This window comes from Notamacropus eugenii, chromosome X, assembly GCF_028372415.1.
Source record: "Notamacropus eugenii isolate mMacEug1 chromosome X, mMacEug1.pri_v2, whole genome shotgun sequence".
Lineage (NCBI taxonomy): Eukaryota > Metazoa > Chordata > Mammalia > Diprotodontia > Macropodidae > Notamacropus > Notamacropus eugenii.
The window spans coordinates 71,171,502-71,193,423 of NC_092879.1; the positions used below are offsets into that span (position 1 = coordinate 71,171,502).

The 21,922-nt window shown below is 42.9% G+C and overlaps 1 protein-coding gene across 1 annotated transcript in view; it reads left to right on the plus strand.

Moving 5' to 3' along the window:
* The window catches only part of LOC140516449 (neuronal PAS domain-containing protein 2-like), a 79,314-nt gene that overhangs the window by 10,591 nt on the left and 46,801 nt on the right, over positions 1 to 21,922 (plus strand). Inside the window, exons 5-8 of the mRNA XM_072627431.1 lie at positions 1,635 to 1,726; positions 5,865 to 5,954; positions 11,559 to 11,679; positions 13,559 to 13,669. Coding sequence (XP_072483532.1) covers positions 1,635 to 1,726; positions 5,865 to 5,954; positions 11,559 to 11,679; positions 13,559 to 13,669 — 414 coding nt within the window. The remainder of the gene's footprint in view (positions 1 to 1,634; positions 1,727 to 5,864; positions 5,955 to 11,558; positions 11,680 to 13,558; positions 13,670 to 21,922) is intronic.

A 21,922-nucleotide genomic window follows, 5' to 3' on the forward strand; every position in this document is an offset into this window, starting at 1 on the left:
TTTTAGTCCTGTCCCCTGTCACTGTCATCCTGTGACCTGGATAAGTCACTTCACTCCTGTGAGTCTCAGTTTCCTTTTCTGTAAAGTGAAAAGATTGAACTAGATGGTTTCTATAGAGCCTTCTAGCTCTTACCATTCCATGATACTCTGAAATTGACAGTACATGTACAAGGGACATTTCCTGGGTCAGAATTCCAAGACCATGAAAACGTACAATTTGTTTCTGGTTTCCCCATTTATGTAGGTAACTTTTATAGCCAGGTAATAGCTGTTGGGCTGCAATTTTGATTGGGTATTTTCTGAGCCAAGGAAGTAGGGAAGTAGCCACCTAAGGGATATATTGAGGTTCACTAACATAACACTAGAGCTTGTAGGCCTGCAGACTTTTAAGTCCCTGCATGGATCAACAGTAGTGGCTCAACCAGAGGCAAGAGCTCAGGCCCATATTTTACCACCTCTACGGGATTTGGGGATGATGAAGTGGTCAGCATACATTCTGGCCAAATCACTGACAGAAAGTACCCTTTTTAGACCAGATGTACCCACTTAATACACTGTGGCTTTAAGCACTGATTCCTTTGCTACAATGGAGTAAGCCCAAGTTTGGTGTCAACGGCCCTGGGTTTGACTGCTGGCTCAGTTACTTCAACTTTTTGGACCACAGTTTCTTCACCTTTAAAATTAGGGGGTTGAACTAAAGGATCTTTGACACCCCTTCGGGCCTTAAATCCATGATCCCCTTTTCCTTAAAGTAGAGCTGCAGGCAGGGGGGCTGTTTTTGAATGTGTTTAATGTAATGCCAGTTTGTTTTTGGTGCGGTTGGCTAAGCTGCTATAAGAAAAATTTTTTTTAATCTGACCCCACGATTTCATGAGGGAAGGAATTCTCCCTCCCAGTGAGGAAACTCCTTCTCCTATTACACATGGGCACCTCTCTGCAACTTAAGGATCTTAGAACTTGTGGCACCAAAAAGTTAAGTGCCCAGGGTCACATAAACAGTGTAAGTCAGAGGCAGGACTTGAACCCAAATCCTCCTGTCTGAGGCTGGTTCACTATTCCAGTGGTCACTATTCACTGTCAGGAAAAGGAACACAGGAAAATTTGCAGCTAAGGTGTCTTTTTAAAAAGCAGTTGCTAATTGTTACTAGTAAATAAGTAACCTACCCATATCTTCTGTAGGCTTGGGCCATGTACCAAAGGGGAGGGATCTACATGCCTCCTTACTCTGGTACTTCCAGACTCCATGCTTTGGTTTGTGTGTGGATACCTTTTATTGTCCTCTGGAGCTTCTGGAGTCAAAAGAGGTGGTTAGTTGGTGGGTACACTCTTGGTGTGAACTGGCCAAGCTTGGGCTCTCCAGGCATAGCCTTCAAGAACCCAACCTCAAAGAGGCATCAGGTGTGTGGGGGAGGAACCTTTGTCTTCAACAAGAGTGAGAATAGGCTGAAATGCTTCCTTTGGTCAAAGCTAGACACAGGGTCAATTTAAGTACCAAACAATTAGCCACCAATAAAACCTCAGTATGATTTCAGAGGATGCTCTGCTCCAAAATGGATTGTAACTTTGGAAAAAAAGAGATATTCCCTATAGTCATTTCAATGTCTTCTCTTTCCTTGTTTGTTTCTCCTTTAAAGAAAAGGAAAGCCAGGCACAAGCTGCTAGTGCCAGAGGGGCCTGGAAACCATCAATTCTTAGCAATGAGGAATTTACACAGTTGATGTTTGAGGTAAGAAACCTTCTAAAATGTGTGTGCATTGTACATGGAAGATATACAATAGACCTTGTCACTGGGATAGGAACTGGAAATTTCAGCCAAGTTGTGAGGAGTTTAGTGATTACCTAGGGGATTCAATCAGTGTACAGAGCCAGCCTTGATCATGTAAACTCACAGATCCTCCTTGGGCTCCCAAGTGGAGTTTTGCATCAGGCCAGCTGTGTAGAGGAGAATGTCACAAAGTGTACTCCTAACCTTGGTCAGCCATCAGATCTGTGATACTAGAGCTAGAAGAGACCTTGGAGACCAGCCAATCCAATCCCTTCATTTTACAGATGAGGAAACAGGCCTATGGAGATTAAGTGACTTGGCCAAGGTCATACAGCTAGTAAGTATCAAAGGCAGGATCTGAACTCATGTCCTTTGACTCAAGAGCCAGTTTTCTTTCCACTGTGCTTCACTGCCATAAGAAGCAGAACTCTGGGCTGTGGGCCATTGGTTGTAAGTTGTAAGTAGCTGTTCCTGTTTGAGAATATTTCTTTACAGGGACTCAAACTAAGAAAATATGGCTGCAGGCTGATGTCCACCATTGGGAGAATAGTGCAAAATGCATGCGGGCCTTGCTTCTAGTATATATGCTAAATCCACCCCCATTCAGGTAGCATTTATTATGCACCTAGGGTAAGTGTGGCACTAGGATAAAAGTGGCTTTTCCACTTGGACTAATTTATAGACATTTGGCTGGCCTGTAAAAGCCCCACTTTGTTTATAGGCCTTTATTTCTGTGGATCCAGGGTTGTGCTCAAGCCAGCTTGAACTAGTTTGGGAGAGCCAGTTGTGAAATTTTCACCATGAGTGTTTGCACCTCAGAAATCAGCAGATAACTCAAGTCAGGGGTTGTTGATTTGTTGTTGTCTTGCCCAGATTTAAGAAGGTAATGGAGAAAATATTAATGCAGATTAAACCTAAAAGTGTGTGGTGTGGATTTCCGCCTCCCCTCCCCCCAGAGAGCTGGTTGTTAAACACCCCTGAATGTATCCTCCCAACAACTCAAATGGCTCTTTCCATTTTGCTGGTGCTTCTGTTGATTATAGAAGTGATAACTGTGAAGAGGCTGCAACCTATGGGTCTGCAGCCAATGGGTTGGATCAGTTGGCCTCTGACGACCCTTCCAATTCTGAAATGCTGTGATTCTGTGAGTGATTCTTTTTATGTCACCACCAAAGAGTTATATTGGGAAAATGACAGAAGGGACACCATCAGAGAGCTACATAGCTGGGTGTGGGTTGAGAAAGCACAAGGGATACCTGATGCTTCACTGGCACCCATGATCTAGTGAGAGGTCTAGATGAGGGCTCCCCAGCATGTTGGATGAATCCCTTTTGGAGGATATTCCTGGGTGGGCCTGGACAGGAAAAAAAACAAAAGAGCTGAGGCCAATTTGCACCCCCTCCCCAGCTCCTACCTTTCATGATCTCTTGGGAAAATTCAATGTTCCCCTCCTCAAAACTGCCTCTAGCCGGACTCAGCTTGGAATCTGGGCCTGGGGTGAAGGGGCGGAGGTCTCATGCCTCAGCAATGACCCTTTTGAATCTGTTCTGAGGGAACTTTGGCCTCATGTCACGTTCCCGATTGCACCATCTGCTTGAGGCAGAGCAGAGCCGGTAATGAGGGACGGCTGTTGCGACTGGGGATGCGAGAAGAAGCTGCCAGCTGCCCAGCTCCTTGATGAGCCTTGTTGACTTGACTCCAATCCCCAGCAACATAAGCATTGGCTCTGGGGGTTTCAGTTTTTGCCTACATTGCTGGGAAGGGAAAAAATGCATAGATAGGGAAGATGGAAATAGCACAGTAGGAAGGATGCCAAATACAGTGAGTGGAGGGAGGGACAGTGACCCTCCCTATGACTGCACATGCTCTGTGAAGACCTTTATTCATTTGTCTGTGTGTTCCTTTGTGGAGCTGGACCTGTGATTTCCCCAGTGTAGGGAACCGGGTATCATTTTAAGAGCTTTACCTATTTTAGTTCTTTTGATCCTTACAAAAACCTCATGAGATAGGTGCTGTTATGATGCCCATTTTACAGTCAGGGAACCTAAGGCAGAGGTTAAATGACTTGCCCAGGATCATAGAGCTAGCAAGTGTCTGAGGCTAGATTTGAACTGCTCTCTTTCTGAATCGAAGTCCAGTGTTCTGTATACTGTACCACTCAGTTGCTTTTAGAACCTAGCTGATAGTGAAAGGTTGGATGACTTTCTGTCCAGTTTGCCTCCCTGCCTCTCAGGGACCTTCCTATTTAAGAAATCACCTTTGACTAGGAGCAATTAGGAATTTCAAGATTTTTAATAATTCTAAGAAGTGTGTCCTCAGAAATCCTTCTAGCAGTTTTTTAAAAAGGGAGCTAAGGTAAAACTGAAATCAAACACAAGGGTAAAGTTGTTCAATTTGAACTACAGGGTTTATGGTGCAAAGTATGTTATTTGGGAATAGTTGGAAACAGTGGCACGTGATTTATTACAAATCTCTTGCTTAACGTGAAGTTTAGTACATGCTGAGACATGAGGAATGTGACTTCACTAACTTCTTGGTACTGTACAATAACTGTGGGAGTGAGGAAGCCCTGGGTTCAAGTCCTGTCCCTGTGCTCCTGGCTGTGGGCTCTCTAGGATTTGGAAGTTGAGGTATGGGCCCTGCTTTGCCTCCAAAGCCTATCAATGCCATCAAAGGCCTAGCTTAAGAACCTTTTAATGATTTATACCTTCAGGTACTACCTGTGGCATTTGGCGTTATACTCCTTTCCTCTAACAGACAGGCTTCAGTGTGGCGGGGAGGGGCAGGCGTGGTTCCAGAAAATAATCTGTGTGGTTCATGTTTGTTCCCACCCAAGACTTAGACTCTGGGACTGGCAAGGTTGGACTTCTTAGTTCCAGGGATAGTTCATTTTCTTGCAAGCATTTCAGGCTAACAAGGCCTATGTAGGACAGGTCTTATTAAAATGCCACAATGACAGCATGCCAGAGCCCATAGACACTGAAGACACTTGGTCTCCTGGTGTGCTCCCTGCCCCCTAGGTGTCTATAAAGTCACTCTGTCTGTGGTGCTTCCCTGAAGTTGAGTCCCCTCTCCCACATCTACCTCCCATGTGGGAAAAGAACTCTGGATTGCTCATCATACCTGTGGTGAGCACCACCTTCCCCGGGGATCAGGACGCTCATAGGGGCAAAGGACTTGCGGGTAGCTCAAGCACTAACTTCCTCACCCTTATCTGCACAGTCTGCAGAACTCACAGTACCTGGAAAGGCCAAAGCCCAGGACTGCCTTACCACCCTGTGGCTCTGCTTTCTGTTGCTTCTTGGTCTGGTCTCCACCTCCAGTCCTCTGGTTCCCTGCCATACCCATGTCTTCTCACGTCAGCTCTCCCATCATTGCGCCCACCTCTCTCCAGCAGTGTCCCATCTCTCCCTCCTACCAAAGCTTGGAAGTATCCATCGTTTACCATGCTGCTGCCAGTGCCATTGTCACTGACTCCAGGAGCAACTGTGGTCAAGAGAGAGCTAGAGTTTTTAGTAGGATAGCCAGAGTCAACCAGCCACTGGGCTAATCCCCTTAACTCCAGCTCTTGGATTTTAGTCAGGCCTGAAGCTTTGCCTGCTTTATACATAAAAGGGACCTTCTGATTCGTTCCTGATGGGTCCCCAGCCTACTTTCTATGTAATTAAAACTAGGGGAAAAACCTAATAACTTTTGTATATGTTTTCATTCATGTTTCTAGTCAATCAATCAATCAATCAATCACCAAGCATTTTTTAAGCACTTACTAGATGCCACAGTTCTAGGCACTGGGGGATACAGGGACAAAGAATGAAGTGAGTTCTGTTTACATTATTTCTAATCTTTTTCCCAGTTCCTGTTGTGTTCCTTTCACCCGCCCCCACCCCCTCCCCTAGCTACCCCCTAGAATCGAGTCTTGCACATGAGAGGCCTCATGAAAGTACTAGAAACCCTGGGAGGGGAGGGGCCAAGGTGGCAATAGCCCTGAGGAGGCACAGAGCTGAAGTCCCATGTTCATGTCTCTTTTCTACAAGAAATAAAGCTTAACATGGTATTGTTGTATTAACATTTGGGTGGTACTGTTTTCTTTCTCCAATAGGCACTGGATGAGTTTCTGATTGCCCTGACCACTGAGGGAATAATTATTTATGTGTCTAATAATGTCACTTCTCTCCTGGGCCATATACCGGTAAGTTCCAACACCCATCTGAGACTTTCTCAACCTGTTCTTTTGGGCTCTTTATTTTTAGCTGGATGAAGCAGATGATTGAGAAGAGAAGGTGTTTAACATAGGCATACCATGTGCCCCTGTTCTGACAAGTGATCTCCATTGTTGAAGGGTTTGTTTAAAGCAGTCTATATAACTGAGGTGGGTCTAGGAAGTAATGAGACTGGGCAGGCTCACTTGGTCTCTGATGGCCATTTTTGAAGAGTGTCCCTATAGCATGTATGACACAGCAGTGATGTTGTGGGACTGGATGGATCATCCCAAGGGAACTCTTTTGAAAGGACCACAATGTCCACTTAGATAAAACCTGCTTGTTAAAACAGCTCCAACAAAGCACTAATCATATTACTTTAGAGCAGGGAGTCTTTGCCCAAGATCTGTGAATTTGTATTATTTTGATTATCTATTGCCATCTAATTGCTTTCCTTTGTAACACTATATATTTTATTTTATGTATTTAAAATCATGATCCTGGAGGAGGGGAGGGAGTCCTAGACTTCCCTTGACTGCCAAAGAGGTCCATGACCCAAAAAAGGTTAAGAATCCCTGCTTTGGAGACACACTTCCCACATGAAGGGACAATTCATTAAACAATAAAAGACTGGATTTGTTTATTGCCAGGTCATGGCAGCCATTTCCAGGTGTAATTAGCTACTTGTCTTTTTCTGTTGAAGGGCAAATTATGTTCTCGTTTAGAAACTTAGAGAAGCAATTACATGGTTAAGCACAAATACTGGCTCTCGGGCAACAGCAGCTGGAAAGGGGTAGCCAGTCTCTTCAACAAGTGTCTGTGAAAGGGCACATGACCATTATTCTTTTAGTTGCCAGCCCTGGCAGCCTCTGGTTGGCTGGAAGGGCTTCCAGTGTGGTGCCTTTGCTAGACATTGCCCGCCTCTCTACATTCTAGCAGCTTGGCCACAAGCACCTTCAGCCATAGCAACCCAGGAAAGGGAGAGTAGACACATCCTCATAAAAACTGTCAAATATAAACATAGCACATTCTCCCTGCAGCCCAGCTAATTGGGATGGTGATTTTAGCCCTAACTGGCTGGTGTCCCATCGCTGCCTATTCCCCACTCTTGCCTCGGGTTTCTTCTGACACTTGGCAACTGCTCACTCCAGACTTCAGAGGAATGCTTGGAGTCTCCAATGGCACATCTCATCACGAGGGATTGGAGGCAAAGACAAATCGGGAGTTGCCTATAGTCTTTAAGGCCTGTGAGAACAGCCCCCTTGGACACCCTCAGTGCTTTCCTGCATTTTTCCCTTTCCTAAGAAATGCTGGAATTTCCTCTCAAGTTTCTTTTTTAAAGAAGTGGTTTCCATTATTTGAATCCGTTTATACCCCTAGGATCCTAAGAACACTTGAAAGAGCTCTAATTTTTTTTTTATCCTATTGAGTGGGTATAACTCAAGGTCCTCCTAGATCTACTTCATATGGAAAACGTGAGCCATAGTAGCCCAGATTCGACAGCAACCCAATCCCAAAGGAATACCCGCAGTCTTTTGTTGGGCCACCGTGGGTGCATTGGGTGCATTAAGCTTAAAGTAAGGGGATTATTGATCAGGTTTAAGTGGGTTGGTGATTCTGTAATCGACTAACCCTGGAAAGTCTGTTCGACCCGAATGTCTTCATTGTAATGGCATTTGTTGTTGTCCCTTTATGTGTTAGGAGTCATACAGACTCAACTTTCAAAAGACCTACCCCTCCCCCCCCACTTGATCCTGCACTTGGGGTACACTGCCACCAGGTGGCAGTGAGGTCCTTGGTAATATGGTGCAAACTACTAGGCTTAAACCATAAGCACCCTCAACTGAGAAATGAGCATCGTTTTCTCATCCCCTGTTTTGAAAGTCAAACTATAACTTTTTATTAAAATGACTAAATTTAAATATTGAAGTTGAAAGTCATTGGACTTTTAAAGAAATGAACCCCATACTGTAATTTAGTACCTTTTCCACAAGCCTTGTTATCAATTTATCCCTGATCTTATTCACACTTTGATTGGGATATTCTTTTATCATTTACCCTGTTTATATTTATCGACATCCCCGTCCATTCCAAGGTCTGCATAGCTCATTTTTTTCCTCACCAGTAAGAGATCTAATTGAATGTTTTCAAATTAATCAAAGGGCAGGCTTTAGTTAATCAACAAACATGTATTAAGGGCTTGGAAAATACAAAAAACAGCTCCTGCCCTCAAGGAGCTTATGTTTGAATGGGAATGACAAGGTTTACATAGGTACATACAAGATAAATGCAGCTTGGCAGGGTCAGAGAAGAAAAGTCACCTTCCAGGGGAAAGTTCTAGTGGCTGAGGGGCCTGGAAGGGCCTACTGTAGAAGGTAGTGCTTGAGCTGAATCTTGAAAGAATCCCAGGATGGCAAGAGGTAGAGGTGAAGAGGAAGAGGGAGAAAATTCTGGGCATGAGGGATAGCCAGGGCAAATGCTGAGAGATGGGAAGCGGTGTGGTATGTGTAAGGGACAGTGAGCAGGTCAGTGCATCTGGATCATGGAGTGTGTGGAAGAGGAGAAGACTGGCCAGTGTGTGAAGAGCCTTAACTGCCTAACTTGGTATTTGATCCTAGAGGTAATAGGGAGCCATTGAAGTATTGGGAGCAGAGGGTTATTGTGGTCAGACCTATACCTTAGGAAAATGACTTGGGCAGCTGAGTGGAGGATATGTTGGGAGTAGGGAGAGACTGGAGGCAAGAAGACCACTTAGAAGGCTATTGCGTTGGTTGGGTGTTGTCCTTTGTTCTTGAAATGGACCAAAATGACATCACTATATTAGAGTTATTAGTTTACCTTTTGCAACTCACCTTGTACAGCTCATTTCCTCTAAGGGGTCACACAACATTGCTTTCCAAAAGGCCGTGTGGGGTATCACCACACAGATAGCAGCCTCTGCCCCAATTTGCAGTCTATAGCAGCTTTTCCCCCATCACAAGTTTCCTTGGCTGCCTCCTTCTGGGAAAGAAAGACCCAGGGAAGTAAGGCTATTGATTTTAACTGGGCATAGCTCAAAGACATCCGCAATAAGCTCCCTTCGCCTATGAAATTTGCAAACTGCCTTGGCCAATGGTATCACACTCCAAAAGAAATAGAACCATTAAGAGGTACGTAAGGATCCCTTCCAGCTACATATTGATTTAGAAAACGACTTGCTATCTATGTTTTAGTATGTTTTTATTTTGTTAAATATTTCCCAATTGCATTTTAATCTGGTTAAGGGCTGTACTGGTAGCCTGGGCGGTGCTAAGAGCTACGTGGGGGATAGGCCCTATATTTGACTCTGACTGTTTTAACAAGAGAATTCCTTAGGATTGCTTTCAATTCCACTCAAAAGTGTTTATTGAACAGTTTTGTAAGCAACTTTACATCTCTGGGCCTTAGTTTCCTCCTATGTAAAATGAGAAGGTTGGTTGGACTAGGTGACCTCTGAGGTCTCTTCCAATTCCAGACCCTTGAAGCAAGGGAGACATTTCAACAAGGAGAGATTGTAATAGAAGCATGGATGGAATAGAATGGGATCCAAGGCTTGGATGGAACTAGGCACCCTCGGACTCATGGAATGAGTCTGATGAAGACCTTTATGGTGCTTATAATCTAGTGGGAAGAAAAGATTAAAGAGATTAGGGGTGCAGGGCAGAATATCAAACAACGTAATGGTTTTGAAATGGTGTCTTAAGGGCTGACGTTGGGATCTCCTCTCCTTTCTCCTCTCCTTTCCTTCCCTTTCCTTTCCTCCTTTCCTCTGGTCTCCCCTCTCCCCCTCTCCCCTCTCCAGAGACCTTCAGTGCAATGATGATTTGCTGATGCTCTATTTCAGTGCAGGCCTGATTAGCACCTTCCCCATGAAGCTTCTCCACCTCGAATGGGAAGGAAGCCCCTAAAGATGTGCCTGTTTCTTAGGTTCTCAGTTTGTCTACATGGCTCATCAGCTAGGATATGCTCCCGGAGCTTGGATCACCTACTATCTTTTTTTGATAAACTTACTGGACTGGTCTCTTTCTGCCCATTACTATTGCTCTAACAAGAGATGGGACACAAGGGATTGACATTTGCACTGGCTCTTGACCTCCTGGAAGGCCAGGCTTTCTCAAAGCCTCAGTTCAAATGCTACCTCCTACAGGAGGCCTTTCCCAGACTCCCCCAGCTATTTGAACCTTACTCTCTAAAGCCGCCATACAGCAATGGCAACATGTATAGAATGCTCTGAGGTTTGTAACCACTTCACGTGTATTTTTTCAGTTTATCCTCACAACAACCCTGGGGAGGCAGGCAATGTTATTATCCTCATTTCATCATAGATGGGGAGACAAGCAGACAGTGAGTGGTTAAGTGACTTGCCAGAATCACATGGCTAGGAAGTATCTGAAGTGGAATTTGAACTCAGGCTTTTGGACTCTTGAGTCTTACACTCTCCTAACCCTCATGGCTGCCTTCCAGCTTCTCTGGATGTATCCTGGCTACATGTTGACTTCCTCATCAGAATATAGGATCCTTGAGGGTAGGGACCATTGAGGCTTTTTCCTTGTAACCTCAGCACTTAATGGGGTACCGGGCACATAATAAGTGCTTGCCAAGGCTTGTTGATTCATTGAACGATTGTTAATGTATCTGCCAATTTACTTGCAGAGAAGTGAGCCCAGAGCTTTGGTTAAACACTTAACAAATGAGCGAAATCAGGAAATGAATTCAGAAACAGTTGTCATTGTCCCTATCCCCTTGAGAATCAATGCTATGAGAACGGAGTTACTCTGATTTCTCTTAAATGAAAATGTCACCTCTCATTCTACTTTGAAAAAATAAAATAATGAATGGATGGGCACAGTATTTGATGTAGAATGGCCCATATGCAGAAACTGCCAGTTTATGTGATCCAACCCATCTGCAAATTGGAAGGGCAGTGCTTTTCCAATAAAGTAAAAAAAAAAGCCAAACATTATGAAGAACAAAATTAAACAAAACAGAGGTATTTTCATTGAGGTCAGAAACACTAACAAAAGCTATGGCATTATTTTTATAACTCAATAAGATGATAATTTTTCAAACTTGTCCACTAATTCAGATTTTATTGCCTTTCCCCCTCCCCACCCCCCCAGCAAGCTTTTCACTTGGGCAGGCTAAACTGCATATGAGCTAGTCCATAGCTGATTAAGGGACTACAGCTCTAGGATTCTATTGGTACCCCACTGATGTTGGAAGGCCTCCAGTGTATCAAGTGGACCCCCTCTGGGGAACTTCCTCTCTGGAGGCATATAGGGCAGACAGGTATGGATGAGTTGCTTCATTGGAGGGCATATCCACAGATCCATTGGGATATTGGAGTAACCATAAATAATTAATGCTACTTTATTCAAATGACAAATCCATCTTAATTTTGGACTCATCCTTAAAACAAACTATTTAGTTCCAAAGGATACTTCGTACATTATTTTCTTGTGTGTTTAAAAAAAACATTGCCAAGACTTGCATCCTAGTTAATTTACCAAAGAGCTGCCATATCCTGACTGTGTTGTAACAAAACATGTATATGACAGGCTTTTCTTTTATATCAGTCAGAGCTGGTGCACAAGAATATATTAACCCTTCTCCCGGAGCAAGAGCACAGTGAAGTCTTCAAGGTACTCTCTCCGCTGACAATACTGCCAGCCCCTGTCTCTGCTGATTTTCTAAATGGTAAGTGTTTTGATTTGAAGGGGAAGGTAGCAATCAGAGAGGAATATAAGAAGCAGTAAGAGCCAGTACCTATAATGAGCTCATGGCACAAACATTGATCAAAATACTGACATTAGAGGATCAGCTCCTAACACCATCATATCAGTCCTAAGGGGTGATAGTCATAACTGCTCATATGAATTACATTGGGCTGGCTAGTGTACAGGAATATTGGAAAAGTTTAAAAGGGATCGAGTGCTTTGTGGTCTTATAAGAGGTGGTAAAAAGACAAAAAAGAAATCCTAGATGGAAGGGGTAGTTGTTGGAAGGTTAAAGTGCCTCAATAGCTACTTTGAAAGCAATGCGTAACCAACCAAAAAGGATTCTGTGAACTTAGAGCCTTGCCGGGTAAAAACTTCACTGAAAAGAAGAGGCAGAAACCTTTTCAGTCCCGAGTGTGCCACTATGAGAAATAAGTAATGACTGGGGGCCCACTGGCTGGCCTAAAAACATAGACAGGGAAGTAGGAGAAAGGATAGAAGGGAGAAAGAAGGAAAGGAAGGGATGAGGAGGAACCGTACAGGCCCTCTCTTATTCTAGCTTCTCTGTTCCAATTTGTGCTCCTCAGGAGGGCCTTTACTCCTTGGGCATTTGCTTGCTGGCTGAAGAGGCTCAGTGCCAGGCTCATCTTAGGGCATGAAGGTCACTCTCGGGTGGTTACAAGTAACGCTGCCAGGGGAACACCAGCTGTTCAATCAATTAATCAATCAACAAGCTTTTCTTAAGTGCCTACTGTATTCCAGGCACTGTTTCTTGGTGCTGGGGAGACAAGCACAAAGAGAGAAAAGGTTGGATGGGAGAGATGTTTTGAAGGGAGAAATGACAAGATTTGGCGAGTTTGGGGGTGGTTCTTTGGCCCTCCTCTCTCATAAGAGTCTAAGGCACTAGATTCTTTAAGCTTTTACAAGGTTTTGTGGTCAAAAGCTGGAAATGTACCGTCATTAATATGTGGGTAGATAAAAGGAGCTGGGATATCTGGCATCCAGAATTAATGGACGGAACTCCCACTATGGAAACATCTTCCACTATGACCCTTCTGTAACTTAGTAGGGAAGCCCTAAGAAGCTGCCTGAGACACACACACGGGAAATGACTTGCCCAGGGTCTTACCACTAGTAAGTGTCAGAGGTGGAATTTTCACTGCGATCGTTCCTGACTCTAAGCCCAGACTCTCCTGTATGCCACAGAGCCTCTACAATGAACGGGTGACTTTTCATTACTCTACCATTGTTATCCATTTCAAATATTACATTTTTTCTTATAAAAGAGGTGATGTAGTAGAAAGAACGCTGGTTTGGAAGTCTTCTTTCCCCATTCTGCCATTTATGGTCTTAGGAAAGTTATTTCACCTTGTTGGGGCCTAGTTTCCTCATCTGTGAAATGAATGGGTATGGACAAGACCATGTCCAGGCTTTTCTAGCACTAAGACTCAGCGATTCTGTTATAGATTGGTTTTCCTCCTCTTCTCCCATCTCCACTCATTTCTTCGGTGATTTAGATAATTAATGGCACATAATTCTCTTGATGATGGTGTCAGTGAATGATAACAATGAATAATCTCTCCAGTGTGTGTGTGTGTGTGTGTGTGTGTGTGTGTGTGTGTGTGTGTGGTGTATATATATGTGTGTATACACACACACAGCCCTTTCCCAACAGCCCAGTGAAGTCAGTGAAACAGACATTGCCTCCATTTTATAGATGAGGAGGCTGAGAGCACACTCAAACACAACAGTAATCCAGGCTAGATCAGAGAATATTTACCTATCTTGGACACAAGCAGACAGGACTTGTCAGGACTGAAAAATAAACTTGTTGTATGTGTTTGTTTCCTTTTCAACAGGTAAACAAATCGAGTTTTCCTGCCATTTAGCAAGAGGAAGGGTGAACCCGAATGATCCTGTGATATATGAATCTGTGAAATTTTTTGTGAGCTTCAAATACCTTTCTCACCGTAAGTTCCCTTTTTCTAAAGACAATTCACCCCTTCACTGAGACCTGGCCCTCCTGGCTCCTGAGCTGACTGTTTTGTTTCCCCTCGGGCCTCTCCCTACCCCCTGCTCTCAGAGACCCTCTCAGATTCAACACAAGCTTCTTAGAGTGCGGTTATTACATGGCTCAGCAGGAAATAGGTCAGGTCACACCCCCAGCACACAAGCAGTACATACCTGATCTCCCATGGTCACCCAAATCTCTCCCTTCATACCAGTGTTACAGAGGGCCTCATCCTGTCGTAAAAGGCCAGCATTGGAAAGAAATGAATCGGAGCTAAGAGTGTGCTATCTAGGGTATGGTCTGAATATCCCTCATGGCATCGCACTGTCCCACTGCTAAGAGTTCTTCCATTCCCTGGGCAGGCCAGGGTGTGCCCTTCCCAACCTTGTTAAGCAGCAGCCAGGCCTTGGTCCACTGCCCTGGTGGCAGTGTTTACGCCACAGTCTGGTTTCCGAGCACTGGGCAAGCCATCAATGACAGTTAGCTTGCCGCCACTGGTGTCTTGTAAAAACAGTAAATACTTTTCTTGGCCACAAAGAGAAAGGAACCTCTGTCTCCTTCTACTGGCAGTGTACCAAACGCGCCAGTTTTTGTTTTAGCTCTGATTCTACCTCTGGTTATTACAGGGCTTTTAGTGGCAAATTGTTTTGAAATATGGATTTTTCTCGTCAGCCGGTCTTTTCTTGTCTGAGTTCCTCTCAGGAGTTTTCGGCCCACCCTCTGGAAGATGGATTAACCAGTTCAGACCTCTTGCAAATTACCTGTCAAGTGTACTCTGGCTGACTTAGTACTTGGGAAATAACAGTGACTACAAATCACTGGCTTCTGAGTTTAAACTCCATCCTTCTGAATCAGGATAGAGGACTCTTGTGTTAGTCATGGCATTTGTCACCAATGGCTGGAGAGGCCAGCCCACTGGTGCCTTTGGGGATCATTCAAGCTTGCTGAGGCATCTCGCATGAGCCACAACCATTCATGAGTTATTGGCCCAACCTAAGGGTAATGTAACAGCTAAACAGTCTTAAATCCGATTAACTCTTCTTAGTCCTGTCCTCATCTCTCCGCATTTCCATTAATACCATATTTGCTTTCGCTCCGAATCTGCCGACTTTTTAGACACATGCCCAGAACCAGAGTGGGACATAGACAGGTTCCGTCTCCACTGAATCCCCTCTCTTTCTCCCCAGTCAGGGCTCTTCTGGGCCTCCCCTTCTCTCAGCTAGCCCAACCTACTTTCAGATTCCTCATTCTCACTGAAATGCGATGACTACTGCAATTTAAAGTGTGACCCTTTGCAGCGGGATCTGAATTCCAAAAGGGATAAAGGCCTTAAGCCAAAGGGTAGAGTTTGTATAGAAACCTAGACTTAGATGGTGTATTAAAAAGGTGTATTAGATTGACCTATTGCTTTTACCCAGTTTTTACTGTAAACATACCAAATGCTAGCAAGCACAGTGGCAGACATATATAAAGCAAAGGAGATAAATCCTTCTGCAGCCCCCTAGCCTTCAATGAGGAAAAACTGAAAGGATCAGTTGGGAAGGAAACAAGAGGCCCTTGTTCAGAATACCCGGCAGGCAGCTACAAAATGTTGCCACCTTTTACCTAACTGTTCGTTCTTTCTTCTTCTCCTTGAAAGATGTTTTAGCATATAGCAGTTTAGCAATCTGCTTTTGTTGATGTTACTCATGCGAATCTTTCCATATTTCCTTGTACGTTTCATATTTATATTTTGTTATAGCATTGTAATGTTCTATCCTATTACTGCATCAGTTAATGACTTAACAAACCTTCACTGAGCACTGATAGACCAAGCACGCTGTTGGATACTGTTGATAACATTGCGAAAGTGGAGGAGGACCTGTTGGCAACATTCCATTCAGAGGGCTGCAAATCCGTAGAGCCCTACTGAGTCCTTGGAGAGATTTCGGAAGTCCACAGAGTTCTTGTTCTAGTTCAGTTGTTTCAGTTGCATCCAACTCCTTGTGACCCCACGTGGGGTTTTCTTGGCAAAGATACTGGAGTGATTTGCCATTTCCTTCTCCAGCTCGTTTCACAGAGAAGGAAACTGAGGAAAACAGAGTTAAGTGACTTGGCTAGGGTCACACAGCTAGTAAATGTCTGAGGCCAAATTTGAACTCAGTAAGAGGAATCTTTTTGACTCCAGGTGTGAGATTCTATCCACTGTGTCATCTAGCTACCCCTGTATAAAGAATATTGAACCTAAAATCAGAGGATCTGGATCTGAACTTAGATGAGAAAAATATTTTGACAATTGTATTTGAATATAATTAGCTTCCTTTGTAATTCCATATATTTTATTTTAGTTATTTAAAGATGTGATTCTGAGCAGTGGTCCCTAGGCTTCCCAGACCAACAAAGGTGAAGAAGTATAGAACGTAGAACAAGATATATACTTTTGTAATATAGCATATTTAATATATCTATTGATATACTTGCGTATACCCCAAACTATTCTACTGTTCTCCAGTTGTTACGCAGATAGGTTATTTCTAATTTTCTGATCTTAGAAACTATGTGTATTTTTCTCTAGGACATTCCCCCTCTCTCATGGTGTTTTTGGGATAGTGTGTTAGCAATGGAATCATTGGTATGATAACTAAGTATGATAAGTTTTATGACTGATTCCATTTTGATTTCAAAATTTTCTACCTACCAACAATGTATTCCAATGGTTGTGTCCCCATAGCCCCACCATTGCTGGACTTTGTCACTTTCTGAAAAAAATCTTTTTCCCCATTCTAATGAGTGTAAAGTGATATCTTTAGTTAGTCAATTAACTTTTATTAAATTGCTATTATGTGCTAGGCACTGTGCTGAGAGCTGAAGCAATACAAAGAAAGACAAAATGACAACAACAAACACAAAATGACAAACAAAACGAACACACAAAAAAAACTATCCTTTCTCTCAAGGAACTAATAGCTTTTTACCTATGTATAAACAACACACACATGCATGTGTGTGTGCACATACACACACAGAAACTAACTTGACAGTAATCTAAAATGGAAGGAACTAAGATTAAGGGGGGTTGGAAGAGGCTTCTTTTAGAGCATGAGACTTGAAGGAAGCTGGAGAAGCAAGGAGGGAGAACATTCCAGATATAGGGGCAGCCAGTGAAAATGCCCAGTTGGACGACAGAGTATTGAAGGAGCCATATGGAGGCCAGGGTCACTGGGTCACAGAATATGTGGATGGGAGGAAGGTGTAAGAAGACTGGGAAGGTAGGAAGGGGCCAGCTTAGGAAGGACTTTAAAAACAAAAGCTTTTCTTAAGTCTGTGTGGAAGCATTTCTTCCTCTTTCTGTTCCAATCATTTTGAAGCTGTCATCTTAAGTCCTCTTGTATGTCTTGAAGTGTCAGCATTCAAACATTTTCTATAGTTTGTCATTATTGAAAAAGGCATTTCTATTTACATCAACACCTTCTGATTCTTGGTTGAGGTATATCAAAATGCATATGATTTTACGGATTTATCTTGGATCCTGCAAGCCATGTATTAAGTCCATTAATTTTGGGGAGGTTGACCATCTTGGGCTTTCTAGGTATATGATCATGTCAACCATAAATCGGGATCTTTTACTTTCATTCCCAATGCTTATTCCTTTTTTTGTGCCTTATTGCTAAACTATCTAAAACTATGTTAAGCAGGAGTGACAATAGGAGATCCCTATTAACACCTGATTTAAGGGAAATATTTTTAGCGTTTCTCCAAGTATCATCTAACTTTTACCTAGACTTTCTCTGGAATCTTCCTTCTTCTCTACTGGTCCATTGACAACTGGAGAACCTTCCTCCCTGGTCTCCTTCTCTCTTCATTAATTTCTCCTTCAATGGGACCACCATTTTGGAAATGACCCCCCCCAGGCATGCTTCCCCTCATTTGCTTGCAGCTCTCTGGAATCCTCCTCATTTTCCTCAGTTACTTCATTACCATCCTAAGAAATGTCCAACCTGGGGGTCCTCTTCTCCTTATCAATGACTCCCCATTTAGACAAGACCCAAGCCTTGCTTTTACCTCACTAACAACTCTGCTATCTCCAGAATTATCTTCCTTATCCTCCATTGCCAAATGGCACCCTGAGAAGTCTCTTCCTTGGAGTTTTCCTTTCCTTTCCTTGTAACTCCTTCCCTGAAACCTCCATTTTAGAAAGGATCCTAGCCATGTTTCCCCTCATTTACAACTTGACTTTATCCAATGTTCTCTAGAATCTTCCTCCTTCTCCTTGACTGTCAACTAACTAGCCATGGAAATCTCTGCTCTAGGATCCTCCTCTCCCTTTTGGTGACTCTTCCCTTGAGGTGACCATTTTAGGAAGGACCAAAGCCTTAAAAATATTAAGAAATTATCAATACATTGTTCGTTCTCATCTTTTGTCATCTGTCCAGTTTGTAGGGTATGAGGGGAAGCTTGAGGGTTATCTTGATTTGTTTTTCTCTTATTAGTGATTTGGAAACTATATGTATCATATAGTTGTTAATAATTTGGATTCTCCTTTTGAGAATTATTCATGTTCCTTGTCCACTTATTTATTGGTGAATGGATTTTGGTCAGGAAGTGAGAGTGAGGCAGAGCAGCTAATGTGAGTGAGAGAAAGAGGAATTTTGCCTTGGGGAACTTGTTCGTAGGGAGGCCTAACAGGAGGGAAAGCTTGAAGATGTCAATGCTCCCTGGATTGGTAACATGTATAAACTTCTTTGTTACCATGGTGGGATTGGCTTTCTGCTGTCTGAGTAAATTTCTTGGTTTCATCCTTGAGGAGGAGAGTTTGTTATATTTTGTCATTCAACCTTGGAAATATGTCTGCATATTCGTAGCAATTGCTTTTGGTATCGAATTGGTGACATATTTGGATATTATATATTATGATGATGATGATTTAGATATTTTTCTTAGTTGTCTGTTATCTCCAAGATGCCAAACTCTTATCTGAGGAATCTGATGCAAACCATTTTCCCATTTAGTTGATTTCCTTCTTATTCCAGATGCATTATTTTTGTTTGTGCAGAAACTTTTCAATTTCATATAATGAAAATATTTGGTCTTCTGTAATTGCCTCTATCCTTTGCTTGGTTAAGTAAGAATACATCTACCTAGAGTTGTGAAAGGTAAATGACTTCTTTCTATTTTTTTAAAGGTGTGATCTTTAATTTTCACGTTATGTATCCATTGTGAATATTTTTGTGGAATATGCATACATCTAGTTGAATCCCCAATGCTTAGCACAGTACCTATACATAGTTAGCACTTAAATGCTTTTCCTTCTTCCTCTGTTCTTTCATTCCTTCCTTCCCCTTGTTCTCTCTCCTCCTCCTCCTCCTCCTCCTCCTCCTTCTTCTTCTTCTTCTTCTTCTTCTTCTTCTTCTTCTTCTTCTTCTTCTTCTCCTCTCTCTCTCTCTCTCTCTCTCGTGATTTCTTATCGTATTATGGAAAGGTCATGTCTTACTCATTATATGCAGTACTTGGCATTGGGTTACCATTCTGAATGTCAAGGGTACACCACAGTAACTAGGAAACTTGCAGCCATCCCTTTGTTACCACCAAGCTCTTTCCTCAGAGCTATTCCATAGGACCCACTAATCCATAAAACATTAGTTAATACAAAAATTCTTGTACAAGTCATGTCCTTCTAGAAACATAGTCCTTCCAGGAGCTAATATTCTAAAACAAACCCTAGCAATAAGGAAATAATAGGAATTTATTCAATTCACAAAGTTTTAGACTCAGAAGGGATTACAAACATCATCTAGCCCCTCTTACCTAGACCAGAATCACTTCTACAAGGTTCTTAGTAAGTAATCATCCAGCTACTATTCACGGATGTCCAGTGATGGGGAACTCACTACCTCTTGAATATGTTTGGACTCCTTGGCTATGTTTGGAAATCTCGAATTGTTAGGACCGCTTTCTGTGAGCCCAAATCTACCTCTCTAACCCACTGCTCTTAGTTCTGCCTTCTGAGGACAAACGGCAGACCAGTCTTTTTCAAGTGACAGCCCCTTAAATTCACGGAGACAGATAGAAACCCCACCCCCCCATCCTTGGCCTCGTTTCTGCAGGCTGTCCTCATGTGGCGTGGTTTCACAACCCTTGACTTTCCTGGTTGCCCACATCAGGAGGTGCATGCTGCAGCTTGTAAATATCCTTCCTAAAATGTGGTGTCCTGGTATGGTCCGACAAGGGCAGAGGTTAGGGGTACGATTTTTTCCTATATCACCTCTCATCTCCACGCCTTTGCACAAACCAGTCCCTTATGCTTGGAATGTACGCCTTCTTTACTATCCCCTCTTAACCTACTTCAAACCCCAGGTTCAAGTGCCACTTGAGGCCTTTCCTGATGTCCCTCCTCTATTTTACAGAAGAGGAAACTGACGTGAAGCGAATCACTTGCTGTTACATGACTAGCAGGTGATGGAATCAAGAAAACCCATGTCTTCTGCCTCCCCTTCCAGATATAACTATGAAGTAAAATAAAAAAAAGACTTAAAAAAAGACTTAATTTTTAAAGAAAAATAATACTAAGCACCTTTTGAAAAGCAAAGAGAAGTAAAATGTAGGGTTTTCCCCCGGAACAATTTCCAATCTGATTGGAATGATAAAAACATCTCCTTATGAAAAGTTAAATATGTGGGCATATAGAAGCTTATGAATCATGTCTTTCAGATGCCAAACAAATTGCTTTATAGTTATATCGGGGAAGGGTGTATGCCACTTAACTGTAGATCAGGGAAGGTGATTGATCTAGCCAGTGTGCGCTCCATGGACCCACAATTCCATTTCTACCTCTACCTCTGATTTTTGGAAAGTCACAGGCTGGGGCCTTTAAGTCTCTCACTCATAGATTATAGGATAACACTGCCTGTCTCCCTCTCCCATCTCATACGGGTATTTTAAAAAAGATGACTCATCTTCTTCTATCCATACTTATTATTAGCAGTAGCTGTAATAATGACGAGAATAGCGGTTCCAGTTTCTATAGGACGTTTTGGTTTCATAGAGCTTCCATCCCAGCAAGTCCCACAAGGTAAAGCTATCTCAGCCCCACAGACAAAACACTGACCCTCAGGACAGAAGGAAGAAAGTTTGTGGAAGTTTTTTTTCTGGTTAGGAGTAATATACTTGCCTTGCCCTAATATACTTGCCCAGTGCCCTATGAAATACCAAGTGTCAGCAAACACTTAGCTTAGACACCAAGGAGGAAACAGCATCGTTCTCAAAGCAGCAAATGGTCAGAGTCCTTTTAAAAAAATAACCCCAAGCCTAATTCAACTCACTGTACTTTTAGTCTGCCTTTGATTCATTTTCCAAACTCATTTCTCGCCTAGTACCCATCTCAGAGCTCCTCCTGTCTCTTTGATCTGCTCCTACTGGGCAGTCAGGTCAGGCAGGAAAAATACCATTTACTTGACCATTTGAGTGTTCAGCCTCTCTTGTTTCCAGCCTGGGCAGTCCCCCCACTGACTGCAGGATGATTACAATGACTCTTAAGAGTTCTTCTGAAATCTTTCCTCATCCTGTTCATGCTGTTCCATCTGCCTTAAATATCCCAGTTCTCTTTTCTCTCCCTCCATTTTTACCTCAGTCTTCTGAGCCCTGCTCAGATCTCGCCTCCTTCACAAAGAGCCTTCTCAGCCTAATCCATGTCTGTTTCCCCCTTTTCTTAATTCTTACTGTTCTTATAGGCAAGCAAACCCAGTGCAGCATTTAATTGTTCTCAGTTTTGTTCATATGGGCATAGAGGACACCAAAGAAATTAAAAAAACCTAAGTCCTAGGAGTTGTCTCCCCAACTAGATTGGCAAAACATATACAATAATTAAGCAGCTAGAGAAAATGACCAGGCAGTGACTAAACCAGGGTATGGGAGCAAACTGGAAATGGTGAATAATGAGTAAAAAGAACGCTGGTCTGCAAGTCAGATCTGGGGTCAAACCCCAGGTGATACACTTAAAATATGGAAATATGGGAGAAAGATTTTATGCTATGCACATATTTATGTAATACATGTATGTGTAAGTACATATAATCACATATATACACACAACTCCCATGGGGACTCACTTTTACAAGAAAGACCCTACATTGACCATTGGACTAACCAGCTACTCTATGTTGTTAATTTCTTGCAAATAGTCAGAATTTCTGGTGTTCTTTTGATTTGTGTTTTCACTATGTATCCCTTTACACAA